The 15,713-nt window shown below is 29.0% G+C and overlaps 2 protein-coding genes and 1 long non-coding RNA gene across 3 annotated transcripts in view; 1 reads left to right on the top strand and 2 right to left on the bottom strand.

The window, feature by feature from the left end:
• LOC105143737 (circadian clock-controlled protein daywake) overlaps positions 1–15,713 on the bottom strand; it is a 34,919-nt gene that overhangs the window by 3,741 nt on the left and 15,465 nt on the right. The gene's annotated exons all lie outside the window — the stretch shown is intronic.
• LOC105143738 (circadian clock-controlled protein daywake) lies at positions 1,608–11,637 on the top strand. The gene is made up of 4 exons (XM_011052214.2): positions 1,608–4,811; positions 8,630–9,010; positions 10,779–10,928; positions 11,018–11,637. The coding sequence occupies exons 1-4, from the start codon at positions 4,751–4,753 to the stop codon at positions 11,164–11,166; spliced, it is 741 nt and encodes a 246-aa protein (XP_011050516.1). The 5' UTR covers positions 1,608–4,750; the 3' UTR covers positions 11,167–11,637.
• LOC147907714 (uncharacterized) lies at positions 11,479–15,444 on the bottom strand. The gene is made up of 2 exons (XR_015546877.1): positions 13,489–15,444; positions 11,479–13,411 (listed from the first exon to the last, which is right to left on the bottom strand). It is a non-coding gene; the product is annotated as an uncharacterized LOC147907714 (long non-coding RNA).

Below are 15,713 nucleotides of genomic sequence, written 5' to 3'. Positions count from 1 at the left end.
GTCTCTTTCATGTCCACTCTTTTATGTCTACTCAGTAGCGGATTTATACATTTTTGCACCCTAAGTCCTGTACTTTTCGCCTTTTTAATATACTTGATGTCCTTTTCAGATAAATAAACAATAAAGAATAATTTTAAGTACTGATAAAAAACGCCACTTTTTACGCCAAGCTTCAAGATTTTATTTTGTACGCCAAAGTATTACTTTAAGGTGCCACATTGGTGGAAATGCGCCATATCTGTCAATCTGCACAAATATAAAATTAACTTTAGGACCACTTCAACCAACTTTAATCGATGGTTAGTTCATTAGAATTGGCCATTTGCAGCTGAAATGACAAATTGATTAATTCCATTGAATTAATCATCGATCAAAGTTAATTGAAGTTGATCAAAGTGGCTCTTAATCTTGATTCTTAGAAAAATGACGTCTCTATACCGATATCCCTAGAAGGATGGCGTCCCCCTAGGCTCCTAGAAAGATAGCGCGAGCTTCGTGAATTTCGGTCTAAATCCACTACTGCAAATAGTAATATTATTTTTGACTCTAATAGTTTGGCTCTAATACGGAAAATCATTTTGTAATTCGAAACATGTGAATGAATTATTTTTGTGTTGCACATATACAAATGCTGTGATGAAAATGTAAAGCTTGTCGAAGTGTCAAAGAAGTGTTCACAAAGAATTTTAAACACTTCATTGACTTTCCATTGATTCTTAGTGGTTTTGTATTCATACACGCTCCATGAACTCTTCTCAAACGCTCCGTAAAGTGTGTCTAAAATACATCTGTCACAGTTCCCACATATTAAATTTTTTTTTTTTTCATAACGTTTTTTAACATTTCTCATACGCTCCTCAATACTACGCAAAGAATTCATGGAGCGTATTGATACAGTCTTAACCGTACTTCCTTCAACACTTTATTTATTAGTACGAGGGTACAAATCAATAAGTTCTTAGAAAATTTGGCAGAGGGCACTCGCAATGTCATGTCACATTTTTGACAAGTAGCATTTTTCAGCTGATTACTGCCAAATTTTGAGCGGAATTCATCACGTGGTTTCATTTCTGCAGATCAGTGCTCGGAATTAGTTGCTCATTTCGGCAGATTCCTGAGGCCCCCACTACCACTCGAGATTCGCCGAGCCCACGTGACGCTGTGCTCCAGAAGCGTCGCGATACAAAAAGTATGATAGAAGCATATCTTCCGGCAAATATCATTAAAATATTTTCTTTCCTACATGATTTTTATTTTAATATTTAAATTTTTTATTATTAATATATTATGTGTATATTCTACAATAATATAATAAGCAATAATATAGTAAGCAATTATTAATCATGCAGGAAAGAAAATATTTTAATGGTGGGTGCCGCGTTTGTTCACTGTGGACCATAAGCGCGACCGTGTGACGATTTCAAAACAATGTTTCAACGTAATTCAGACGAATTTCTGCGTCGATTTATTACTGGACGAAATATGGATCCATTACTTCACATCCGAGACGAAGGAACAGTCAAAACAATGGACTTCACCGAGTGAACCAGTTCCGAAGAAGGCGAAGACTGTGAAGTCGGCCGGAAAGGTGATATAGTATAAGGCCATAGTTTTTTGGGATGCACGCAGGATATAATTCATATCGATTACCTTCCGTCGAAGTAAACGATCAATGGCGATTACTACGCAGCTTTATTGGATCGTTTCAACAACATTTTAAAGAAAAAAACGTCCTCATTTGACGAAGAAGAAAGCGCTCTTTCATCAAGACAATGCACGGGTTCACGTACCCGATACCGATGGCCAAATTCAATGAATTCCGTTACGAATTGCTTCTCTATCCAGCATATTCGCCAGATTTAGCCCTCTGCAACTATTTCCTGTTTCTAAACTGAAGAAATGATTCGGAAGAAAGAAATTCATTATTAGAGAACAGCTCATGGCCGAAATAGAGGCTTATTTTGAAGGGTTGGACAAATCATATTATTCGGACGGCTTGAAAAAGTTGGAGAATCGTTGGATCGAGCTGAAAGGAGGACTATGTTGAGAAATAAAAATGAATCAATAAAAAAAAATATGTTTTATTATGTTTTTCTAAAAATTTATTGTCTTGCCTTCGTACTTCATTTACGCTTTCTAAACATTCTACAAAAAGTACACAGTATTCAAATTCGTTTTGTGTACACTTCCAGGATATAGAGATAAAAAAATTTATTTTAAAACAGAGCGTCATTGCGCTATACAGCGAACGTAAACGAAGCGTCACTGAGTAGTACGCGACACCGTCACCAGAGGGACTTAGTGAGAACTTCTCGAATTTAAAAAACCACACGAATTTAAAAAACCGCACTTAGAATAAAAGACGTAGCATTATAAGATTTTTCAGTTGTGTTTTAACGAAATAATTTTTTGAAGTAAGCTTCTAGAGCTCCAAGAAGAAAGCATAGCATTTTTTTTAGATATTTACCGAATAAATGATATATATTTTAAAATATCATTTACTTACCAAGGACCTCGATTACATTTTATTCACGTTCGTCGAAAACGTCGAAGAAATCGACGATGTTCCGTTTACATTCTCTAGACTGATTACGCTCCGTTTACATTCAACGAACATTCTGCTCGTGCTTGCCGAAGAACTTATCTTACTTTTATTTAACATTTAGTTTCTTTAACATTTACTTGACGCTTCCTTTACGTTTTATGTTCTAATTTTCGCTTCTTATGGATTTCATTTACGTTTCTGTTACGTCCTTCTTACACTTCCTTTGCACTTCAATTATTTGCGCTTTATTGACACTCGCGTCTTATTTTCATCAAGGTGTTCTCCACTGAATCGGATAATCATTATGCCTACTATAGAAGATTTTTAAAAAGCATAGAATATCATCAGTTTGTGTCTTGCTTCTATTAATGAATTTTCTCCGATTTAAACTTGCAATGACTTTAACTATTCGGCATTTGTGTTTCTATCTTTCTTTCCTCATTTTATTTTTTATTTATTCTTTTATTTGTTATATTGTTATATTATTTTCTACAAGCATTATTAGTCAAATATTATCATTGTGTAAGATCAATAAAGATGGAAAGATTTTGATTTAATAAGTATTTGCAGCGAGAATAATTATCAAGAATCTAGCCGTAGCAATTAAAACAATTGCTAGGAAAGAAAAATATATGTAAGCGAGAAACTTGAGAAGGAGAACAATTTATAGCATGCGTTGAAATAGTGATTATTCGCACGTTTTGAGATTATAGAGATAAGAAATTTAAATTAATCCGTACTGAAATCAGTTATAAAAATCAATTCGATTAAAAGTACAAATAATTGTCGACAGCAAATAAGAGAGAATTTACTGAAACTTTGTTTCACAATTGAGTAACTTCTTTTCTAATCTAAAGAAAAGGACATACTCGCAGATCGTAGCCCTGGCCTAAGATCTGAAAGTCCTTGTTGACATTTTCCAGCATCGGTATCGTAATCTTCGTATGTAACTTTGTATCTATCTTTTGCATACACTGTAATGTTACATATGTAACGCGCTTACATTACCCATCTCATTAGCATATTTTATTATGATCTATAGTATGTAATTGAGATTAGATTGCTGTTATGCTTTCGTGTTTATCAACGTGGACATGAGCAAGATTTTCTTATACTTTAATCTTATATTTTATATTAAACTAAGAATAACAGATAATTATACTATTATAATGTACTATATGACTAACCGAATTGCTCAATATTTACAGAATAGAATAAATTTACACAAGAATGAATTTAACTCGTTGAAATGACACATTAATTAGATGAAATAATATTTATGTTGTGTGTAGTACAACAATAATATTATATACGTAATTACAAAAAAAAAAATTAAAAAAGGAACAGCTCAAGATTTATAAAAAGCAAGTAACAATCTTTTACTTAATTTTACTTAAATTATTTACTTTTACTTAAATTTGAAAATTATTCACCTCCACAAGTCTTTTCTCAACGTCTTGTATACAAAAGATATTATATAAATATTATCAATCCTTAAATAATTGACATAGAGACGTAATGCTGATTATACTATACATATATGATTTGCATCAAGCAAAAAATCTTTATTTAAAAGAAAAAGAATATGTTGTGTCACTAAAGATCAGGAGATCGTTCAAGCGGACCGTCATTTTTGATTTATTTGATACAATGGCTTTGTCGCCTCAGGCTGAAATTATTCAGTGTTACAAATAAAGTTTCTTTTAAAATATATTATTAGTTATGCATATGCAAAAAAAATGACAGGAGAATTATTGCAGCAGCAGTATTTCGAAAGCCAGTGATCCCGTCTTAGAATCACGATGCGTACGACTGCGTCCTCATCCTTGGACATCGCGAAAAGGACTGCGTTTGCATCGTTGGAGATGTCGCGATTGCAATACTTAGGGTACTCCCGTAATTCCGGCGGATGTATGCAAGCCGCGTGTACGGTCACGTGCATGTGCATATGTCGTGTGTCAATCTTGGCTACGGCCCTGACTGAGTTAAGAGAAGGTATTCTACCGTAAATTCACCATCGCCTTCGACGTTGTTCGAGTGGGGTAGTAGCGGAGAAAGTGCTCATACTTTATATATATCCGCTTGACGGGGCCATCGTACGCATTTTCGACATCGCTGGTAGCTAATTGCAAACACACATAATCTCGTGACATAGCTAAAAAACATAAAATACACCGCATCCACGCACGCAGGATTATCGACAGGATGATGCTGATCGGGCTTGTACTGTTCGCCTTGTGGATCAGAGCTGCAGTGTCGGAGCTGCGTAAGTTCTCTTCGCCTTTTTTTTTGTTAAAAGCATAATTATTATATATAATAAACAATAGTGAGGCAATTAGTCACGGTTGCTTATAAATAAAAAACGTCTATTAAATTAAATTTAACTGTATTATAAATGATACAGTTGACGTTATATATAGCCTCTATAACTAGAAGACTGATAAAATATAGAAAAAGTTTAAGCAATAAAAAAGGAAGTAAAATAAAACAGATATAAATGTCCTTTAATAAGCAAGAAATAATATTATTATAAATATAAAATATACTATTGCATACATTAAAAGAAGTTCAAGTTACTTAAAAAAAATGACAAAATTATTTAATAATAATGTATAAACAAAAAATTAAAAATACTTTTTTTTGTCCGATAATTTCTTAATGATATCCTGCAATTTTTTTTATTTATTATCAGCTATAAAAATAAAATAAGATTATCATAAAATAAGATTGTCATAAAACGAAAATTGACTTAAATTCTGAATATTATTGATTAATCATAATCTTTTTTATGCTGTTATTGATTGACCATGATTTTAGTCTGAAATGATTTGCAAATTATTTGGTATACAGAGCATATTTTAAATTAATGTAAGAAGGTGACTCTATATGAAAAAGTAAATTAAAAAGATTTTTCTTATGTATATTTTTCTGATAAACTTGTGCTTAAAAGATTCATCAAGTATAAATGTATATAAAATTTCAATTTTATTTTTTCCGTAGATAGACATTTCTGTTCGTGTTTGTATGAATACTTGTTTTGTATCAAATCTACTCTTGTACATGTGAATCTCTGACGAATCTTCGAAATCAAAGATTTTTTGTACAAAAAAACTTATTGGCTATGGTTATTTTATTTTTGCACATAAAATTACTTCTTTTTCTCTCTTAGTTTCATCGTTTATTGACATCCTGTACATGGAAGATAAATGTTTTTATTCTAAGAAATTGATTATTTAATTCAAGACTTTGAATTTGAAAAGTTTTGCAAACCAAGATTTTATGACTCATGCAAATAAGATTTAAATATTGCAGTCTATCAATTGCGTTACAAAAAAAGCTTATTCAGAAATTATTAAGTAAGATCTACAATTATATCTGAATATTAGTTAAAAAAAACTTAAAACTAGATTTTATATCTGCGTAAATTGTAGATTATTAAATAAAATACACGTCAGCGTTTTTTTTTTAAATAAAATAAACTTATTCCGATTGACAGAATAGATAAGATGTAGAACAATTTACATCACAAATATGTATTCTTTGATTTTGTAATCATTTGTATAGCAGTAATGTTAAATGAATAATTCAGATAAAGTGTTTAAATAATTTAGATGTATTGAAGATGAGAGAAGGAATGCACTTGTCTTATAAGTATAGGACTTTTGAATTATGCGAGAAGTGCTGATGCATTTTGTATGCAATTATTGTAAAAAATTTTTTTTTTCATAATTTCTACAGCTTACGATTCACAAAAATGTGCATCATTAAGCAATGAATAGAAAACTCGAAAGTACAGAACGTTGAAGATAAAAAAAAATCGGATGAATATATTTGTTATGTGGAACGATACTATCGTTACTTTTATGTACTGCATACGTGAGACAATGTAATCTGCAATTTAATTTTGCACTTTTACTCCATGTAATAACTTTCTTATTGCCGCTTAAACTCCACCATGTAAAACAGTATAATTACGAATGCGTTTCTTGTTTTTAACTAGTGAAACGCAACATTGTTATTTTATATTTTTTTCTAGAGTTTATTGCTACCATTCAAATGTTTAAAAATAGGTGTTTTAAGAATACGAACGTATTCGAACATATATGTTTTTATCATTTCACAATCCACGAATTCCTTCGCAATTAATACACTTCCAATTCGCAATTTGTATAATTTTAAAAGAAGAAATAAAATTTTAATATTTACTAAACATATTGATTAACAAAACACAGCAATAATTAACTCTTGGTAAGTACACATAAGAATAAGAAACGAAAGCTTTTTGTCAGAAAGAATTTCGTATTATAAAACATAATATATTAAATTTAATTAAGAATTAATACAGATTTATATTTAGAAATATATTAGAAATATATAATAAAGTATTTGCTCTTTTCTTTCAAAATTAAAAAAACTTTAACTGTCTCTATTATTATTCGATCGTCGATCTCATTTTAATAGTTTACAATAAAAAATCAAATTATAGAATTCCTTTTTTAGAAGTTAATTTTTATATTTTTCTTTAAACAATTCATCGTATTTTTTTTTTACTGGTCATTTGTAGATTCATTTTTAATCGTTCACATTTACGTTTTCATCGATGGTTCACGTGAATATACATGACATCACATATTAAGTGCTAACAAAAAAGAGTAAAGAAGGAAATACTCATTCGCCTGCCGGCTTCGTAATTTCACTTTCTACCGTGCACTTTCGATTTTAGGCATGGCCGACCGATTGGCCGGAAAAAAGCCGCTCTCTTAGTCATCGTCGATTATCGCGTTCGCTCAACCGATGACGTCGCAACAAGGTGCAACGTTTGTGTTCGCTTATTTAGAGGTGTTTAATGACTATCTTTTATATCATGGCACTTGAACAAGTACAATGTAAAAATTTGTAACTCATTTAATTCTGTTAAGTTTGTTTGTTATTAAATTGTTGCGTATAATACAGTATTAATTTCGTGAAATAAAAAAAAAGATTTTTTAATAATTTCCGAGAAAAGAAAATGTGCGTAATTGAAAATTTATAAATGAACATTTAGAAATAAGAAACATATTTTCGATTTTATCAAATGTCTCAAATGTTATAATAAATGATAATATGATAAATGATAATATGATAAATGTTATAAATTGTAAATATTATAATTATATAACATTTTTTTTATATTGAATTAGGGAAAATTTTTTACAAGTTGGTAAAACTGCATTTCCTCATCAATATTTTCGTAAAAAATGATCAAAATTTAAATTTAATAAAGGATTTTAAAACTTGAAATCTCTACTTTCGAATGGTACTATATTTTTTGAATTTATGTGAGTTTTGTAATTTTTACATATAGAAAACTACGAGTTGCAAAAAATGAAAAATTTTCTTTGCACTTTGTAGGTCTGTAGCGTGCAAAATTTGAACAAATTTTCGATTATCTATATCGTGAAAGGTTGAAGCTTCCCCTACAAAATCGTTTATAAAAAAATGTTCCTATAATTGTTTGTTCCTGAGTTACTCGTGGATTAAGTAAAAAAGAACATTCTGATTTTATTGCTCGTAACTTAAAAGTCATCGTATCGCAATTGAAAATACAAATTTTTAAAGCATTGCTCTATCAAGTGATGTAATTGCCAATTTTTTAAAAATAGAATATATAAGTTGCTAAAAAAGTCTCTTTATCAACTTGTAAAGAGATTTTTTTCTCTAATCCAATATTGTACGTGTAATGTTATCAAAATTTTTAACAATCTTTTATTATCTATGAAAAAAATTGGATATAAAGTTTATCTGAAATAAGTTTTAAACACAACAAGATTTAAATTATAAGTAAGATTTGATTTACAAATATGCATATGCAAGTATTTAATCCAGATAATCTTTCAAAAAATTTATATGATTAATTGTATACTTTTTATATATTTTTTATATTAATTTTAATTAGACTATTCTTAGATTTTGTAAATTGAAATAATACATATAAAATTGATAGATCTTGTTTTCTTTTATTGATTTAATGATTTATTGTAATAAATTCTTAATACTAACGAGTAAACCTTTATATTAATATTAACATGCAATCGATATTTTCAGCTCCTGGAGTAACGTCATGCCCAAGAACGAACAACTTGTCGGAATATGATAAATGTGTTTTAAAGCAATTACAAGCGCTCACGCCATATCTCGCCAAGGGAATACCTTCTTTGAAACTACCAGCATTAGATCCCTTGTTTCTACCATCTTTAACTATAGATAGAAATCTAGAATCCTTGAAAATCAGAGCTAACATGAGCCAGATTCGCGTTTACGGTGGCACGAATTATGTCGTGCAGGAGCTCAAAGCGAATCCCAATGATTTAACGATTTCTATAAAGGCTCGAATGCCTCATATGTATGTAAACGGCGATTATGATGTTCAGGGCAGGCTGTTGTTGCTGCCTCTAAGCGGCGTTGGTAACTTTAAAGGAAATTTCAGTAAGTTTGCAAGAAATGAAATTTGAAATGATTTATGATGATAATCTATGATATACGTATAAATATATATGTATAAATATTTCAATATATAGGATGTTTTATTAGAACTTTTTCACATAAAAATATCTCGAAAAATATAAAAGTTATGCAATTTGCAATATGTACTCCTTCTTTTTGAAAAGCAACTATGTATCTTTATTAAAATAATTAAGTCATCTCATTTTGTGCATAAACGTATTAAGACAAAAAATAAACATATTTATGAAATATTTTATATCAAAATGTGTAAGAATAAAATACAGAATGTCTCATAAATTATTGATTTTTTGATATTTCTACTTTAATACTTTTATATGCAGAATAGTTAGAAAAATTCTAACGTGTAAAAGAAATAATACGTTTTTAAAAATGATCATAATTTTTATATGATCATGAAGAATTGATTTTTTCAAAAGTGGTTTTATTTATATTTTATCAGACTGTACAACTTTTGCCTGAAATATTTTTCCATATCTTTTTTTTCGAGATATTTTGATTTGAATATTAAAGTAAGGCAATTATGATATTATAAGTATACATATACAGAGTTTATTACGTTTCATATTTAGTTATTTTAAATAAAGTTTGAATTAGAGGTGTACGAATCAAGCATTTGCAAAGTTGAATCGAATTGAATCGAATGAAAAACTGAAAACTTTACTCCGAATTAATAATAAATCGAATCAAATCCTTTTAGAAAACGAATCGAATTTAAATCAAATTTTTACACACTAACAGCTAAAAAATCTTAAAAGTTGAAAAAATTAATTTTGAATATACAAGTATATCAAAAAGTTGATAATGTAATATAAATATATTAAAAGCGATACTTTTTTTTTTGATAATATTTATACGTAGAAATTGACTAATTTTTTCGTTTATTTAAAAAGATCTGGATCGTCATTGAAAATACTTCATTATTTAAAAAAATTTTTTTTTTTTTTTAGCTTTTATTATCTGTTTCTAGTACATAAAGTATCATGTTATAATATAATAATTATTGATAAATTAGAGACTTAAATCTTCATATGCGTATATATAAGTAAATAGATAATAAGAGAGAAGTATTTTATACATATCACCATCCATTTTGTTGATGTGACTAACAAAAACTATCTTATCTTTCATTTAAAATATATTGTCCAAATAAAAAATGTTTATTATTCTAATCAAATTTGTTGTTCTAATCTAAATTTGGTCGTAAATTTTAGTTAGGACAATAAAATTTTTTAATGAAAAAGTAAGAAAGTTTTTGTTAGTTACACATCAACAGAATGAATAGTTATACATACAAGCACCGATACAAGATTGGTCGCAGGAGATATGGAAAGGAGGGGAGGGGCAGGGAGGGAGGGAGGGAGGAAGGGAAGGAGGGAGAGAAAGAGAGAGAGAGAGAGAGAGAGAGAGAGAGAGAGAGAGAGAGAGAGAGAGAGAGAGACGTGCATAAATGAAGCATATAAAATAGGCGAGTGAAATTGAATCACCGATGATTCGAAATTTCAAATTTATTCGGTTTCGAATCTCTTAGATTCGAAAACGAATCAAATCGAATCCATTGTGATCATTGTGATGATTCAATTTTTCAAAAGATTCAAACAAATTGGCACATCTCTAGTTTGAATGATTAAAATAATAATTGATATAAAAGTAGCTGAACATCAGTTATTTAATTCACTAATGTATAACATTTAAAAAGTTATGTTTTTTCATAGTCATCTTTTCATTCCAGCTAACACTGATGCTCAAGTAAACGCACAAGCCAAGGAAGTTACTGATAAAAACGGCGTGCAACGGATCGAGATCGATAAGTTAGTTACTAAAATCCGTGTCGGTGATGGAAATATTATACTAAAGGCGCCTCCTGCACACACGTTAGCCGGTATGGATTACGTACATCTTATTTAAAACTTTAACACTTAATATTGTGTAAGAGGAATGCGTATTTGACACAATACTATTATATTTTAGCCGATGCAGCTGCAACATTCTTTAATTCGAATCCTCGTCTAGTCTTGGATATAGCCAGTCCAATTATTGAGGATACAGCAGCGACTGTAAGCAAAGCTCTAGCTGCTAGAGCACTCAGTGTTCTCACTAAACAAGAACTCGTCCCCTAATTCTTAAGTAGTCGAATTTTTTTCGGCTCGATATATTGTTTGGATTTTCATAAAAAAGAAAGAATAGAAAAAAGCGAATAGTTCGATGAATATATTAGTCTGATTTAGCTTTTATCTACTTTTTCATCGCGCATCATAATAATATTCACCGGTCAGTCGGTGAGGTATATAGAGTTGTTATTTTATGTCCAAAGAAAATATTTTATTAATTAATCATCTTGTGCAATTTCAGAGAGACATTCTTACACTTTTGTATGCGAAAGGCATTGGAATGTTTATTCTTTTATATAGCAAGATTTCAATAGAACACAATTTATATAAATTGATTAACTGACATTTATTTGATAAATTGTTATTTACATATTTGTTTGTTATATGTAATTTCATAAAATGTGATAGTTAAAACTATACCACATATTATATATATGTATATTGTATACAACCAATAAAAGTAATATTGTAATTAAAGAACAGTATCTTTTAACAAATGTTTAAACTCAATCAAATCACATGTATAAAATATGTTTGATAAGCCATAACTGCACATATTTTATTTCTACATTAATTTAAATATAATTCGTAAATTCCTAAATTGCCCAAGGAAAGAGAGAGAAAGAGATTTTCACACTTTTTCAAACTTGATTTTTACTAAAACAAATGGTACGAAAATTATCCTTTTAATTATTTTCTGTGTTTTCACATTACTATTGGGAGTGTGCATTAATTTCAAAGGATTTTATAATAAAAATACGGCTTTATTGTGAAAAAATGATTACAAATTGATTATTCAAAATATTGTCCATTGCTAGCCATTAATTTTTCCCATCTTTCTGATAATAGGTAGATTTCATATCGGAAGAACGACATTTTTGAGGCTATCCACGAATCAATTCATTTTTTATCTTCGTAAGACTATATAGAAGAGCTATCCAGACAGGCCATAAGTCATCGATCGAAATAGGTGGTAATCGGAAGGAGAAATATTTGGAGAATACGGCGGGTGTGACAGGACATCCCAGTTAAGCACTTCTAACGTTTCCTTGACCGGTTTCGTAACATGTGGCCGAGCGTTGTGCTGGAAAATCATTTTGTCTTTTCGCGTAATCTGACCGTTTTTGCTTCAATGCTCGACTCAATTGCATCAATTGTTAGTAGCATTTCCTATTGATGGTTTCATTGGGTTGGAGCAGCTCATAATACACTACACCCAGCTGATCTCACCAAATATAAAGTATGAGCTTGGTGCCATGAATATTCGGTATTGTCGTCGATGTTGATGGTTTGCCTGGCCTGCACCATGATTTTTTGCGCTTCGGATTATCATAGCGTATTCATTTTTCATCATCCGTCACGATATGATGCAAAAAACTTTTTCTTCTGTGTCTTTGAAGCAATAACTCACAGGTCATTTTGCGCCTTTCGACGTCCCTCGGCTTCAATTCATACGATACTCAATTTCCTTGCTTTTGAATCATTCCAATGGCCTTCAAACGTTTGGAAATCGTTGATCGATCAACATTTAATAATTCTGCAAGTTCTTCTTGCGTTTGACTCAGGTCTTGTAAAATCAGATCAAGTAAAACTTCCACTTCCTCATCTTCAAACTTTTTCGGCTGGCCTGGACGTTTCTTTGTTTTTCATATCAAAATCATCTTTTTTATAGCGTCGAAACTAGTACTCACATGTTGAAATTAATGGAGTATAATCATCATAAGCTTCTGATAGCATTCGTTGACTTTCAGCAGTACTTTTTTTCAAATGGAAACAAAAAAGCAAAGCTTCCCGCAAATTGCGTTTTATTGGCACAATTCGACATATTCAATGCTCAAAAAAACAATGTGTTTGCACAACTTCGGCAAAATGATACATACTGAAAACTAAAGCCACATGATGGTGTTTTGAACATGAAGGTAGGACCAACAATATGGTCCGATGCTAGTTACGCCATCTCTTTAAAATCCTTTAAAATTAATGCACACTCCCAATATTATTATTTTTATTACATTAAAAAGTAATTTTACAAAAAAAGGAAGGATGTATGAACGCATATGGACATGTTTCATATAAAATTATGTATATTTATGAATATTTATACATGATTATGTATGTTTATACATATTTATACATATTCATGCATAACAAATTTTTTTACTGGATGTCACGATTATTTGAAATTCGCATTATGTCAAAGCTTATTCCTCGTTATGGCAAGTATTCTTTTCTTTAACATTAATGCTTTCTCTTTCTGAAAACGATAAAATTGTACATTTTTGGATTTTTCTTTTCCATAAATATTTTTATACGTTGTTATTTGACACGTACTCATTTTTGCGATATGTCACTTCAATTATAGTTATCACAAAACTGTTTAAACACGGCTGCATTCGGTATCTGCATATCTGGCATATAAGCACATCTAGCTTCTTTTATCATGCTCAACCATTGTAAGTTATTCAATTTTACAATTCTTTCTCTCTCTCTCTCTCTCTCTCTCTCTCTTTTAGGAAAAAAACATATACGTATTTCGAAAAATTATAGTTTTACATATATAATTATGACATTATCGTTAATATTAATTAAAAAAAAAATACCAATAAGTTATATAATATTAACTGCTATGATTCATCTTACTTTATTCATTCGTCTTATTACTATTGCTAACGCTTAGAATGAATAACAAAGTGATTATCGTAACCAGCGGATGTAAAATCAGATCTCATAGTTCTAGGAAACTCATGCGTGCTATGATTATTTTAAAGCTTCTATTCGTCTTGCATTTTCACAAGCATTTACACATGCAACATAATTTTAATGTATAAAAATTTAATAACGTGTAGTTATTCAATCGAAGTCACGAATGTAATATACATTTTTGTATAAAAATTCTATTATGGTGTGCTTCTTTCCCATACAGCACATTTTATCCGAGAGATCTACTGGGAATGTCCTTCCTCTTAGATGTTCAAAGGACATACACCGTTAAAAATTTCATGAAATTTAATATACTTTTAAATTACACAATTTGAATTTAATTTCATGATATTACATTAAATTTAATGTATTTATAACTGAAAAATATATTTGTGTACATGTACATGAAATTTAATGTATTTTTCATGGAAAATTATAAAATTTAATGTACACGTTTATTACATTTAAGTAACTACTGTAAAATTAATTTTTAGTTAAATTATTCATTACTATTAATTTCATTCATTTACATGTAAAGGAAATTCGTGATTATATTTCTCTAATGTAGGACAATTTGTGCTGTATGAGTCGGTTAATATAAACTTTAACATTTTTTCATATTTTTATTTTTATGAAAAAATTAAATATTTTTTAAATTTAACATTCTCTTTTAAAATACATACTTTAAAATTGTTTATATACAAATTGCAAAAAAAGTATCGAAAAGAGACATTTCAAAATTCTCAAATGCAACAATGAAAAAATTTTGAAATAAATGTTTTAAATAAAAGTTTTGTGATTAATTTCAGTAGAAGAATATAACATGTCATTTTGGACAAATGAGAGTGTAAACGCAAAAAATTGTAGCATAATATACTTACAATTAGTTTTTAATGTAAGTTAATGTCTTCATATACATAAAGATTCGAACTATTATGTATTTGAAGAACTTACATTAAAAACTATAATAATTGTAAGAATATTACGCTACAATTTCTACCTTTATTCTCTCATTTGTCTGAAATTATTTTTTACTTCAGAGTTTCAACGAAGTTTTATTTCTGTTTAGAATGACATGTGTAAGAAATTTTATATATTTATACATACATTTACAAAATTTTGTATATTTATATATAGATAAATGTTAATTTTTATAAATAAGAATTATGTGTTAATTTTTTATTATAAGAAATGTATGTGATAAAAATTATTTGCAAATTTTTATTCTAAAATTTCCATTTGAAACCTTTTCTTGAAAAAAGTTTTGTCACCGAAGCTTTGAAAATTCCGATACTTTTTCTATGTCTTAAATACTAACAAAATGCATCATAATTACATTTAAGGCTTTTTAATGTATTACAAACTAATAAAACAATTCGACTATTGTAATAGTTATTTCAAAAAATAAGTAACTCATAAAGGTGCCTATTCATGCTGACGCTCGACGCTCATTTTTAGCGTCAAAATAAATTACGTGATTAAAATTGATGCTTGATATTCGTCAATTTCTAACAATTTCTAATTTATACCTGTTTGATAAATATTTTTTGAATATATATAGATATAAAATGAACATGTATGGATATATTTTATTTATAATTATATATGTTTATAAATATTTATATATGTTTATGTTTTACATATATATATATATATAATATATATATATATATATAATATATATATATATATATATATATATATATAATATATATTCATGCATAAACAATTTTTACCGGGTATTTTAGACACTAAATTTGTAAATAAAAAATTAATTACAATATCTAAAATATTTCTTTGAGAATTGTACATTGTGAATTATGTGACATTATTAGAAAAGTATTATTATGACACCC

Source organism: Acromyrmex echinatior, chromosome 12 (genome assembly GCF_024713525.1).
Source record: "Acromyrmex echinatior isolate Ae372 chromosome 12, ASM2471352v2, whole genome shotgun sequence".
NCBI classification, from domain to species: domain Eukaryota; kingdom Metazoa; phylum Arthropoda; class Insecta; order Hymenoptera; family Formicidae; genus Acromyrmex; species Acromyrmex echinatior.
Note: the sequence above shows the minus strand (reverse complement) of the source record. Positions and strands in the feature narration are given on the sequence as shown.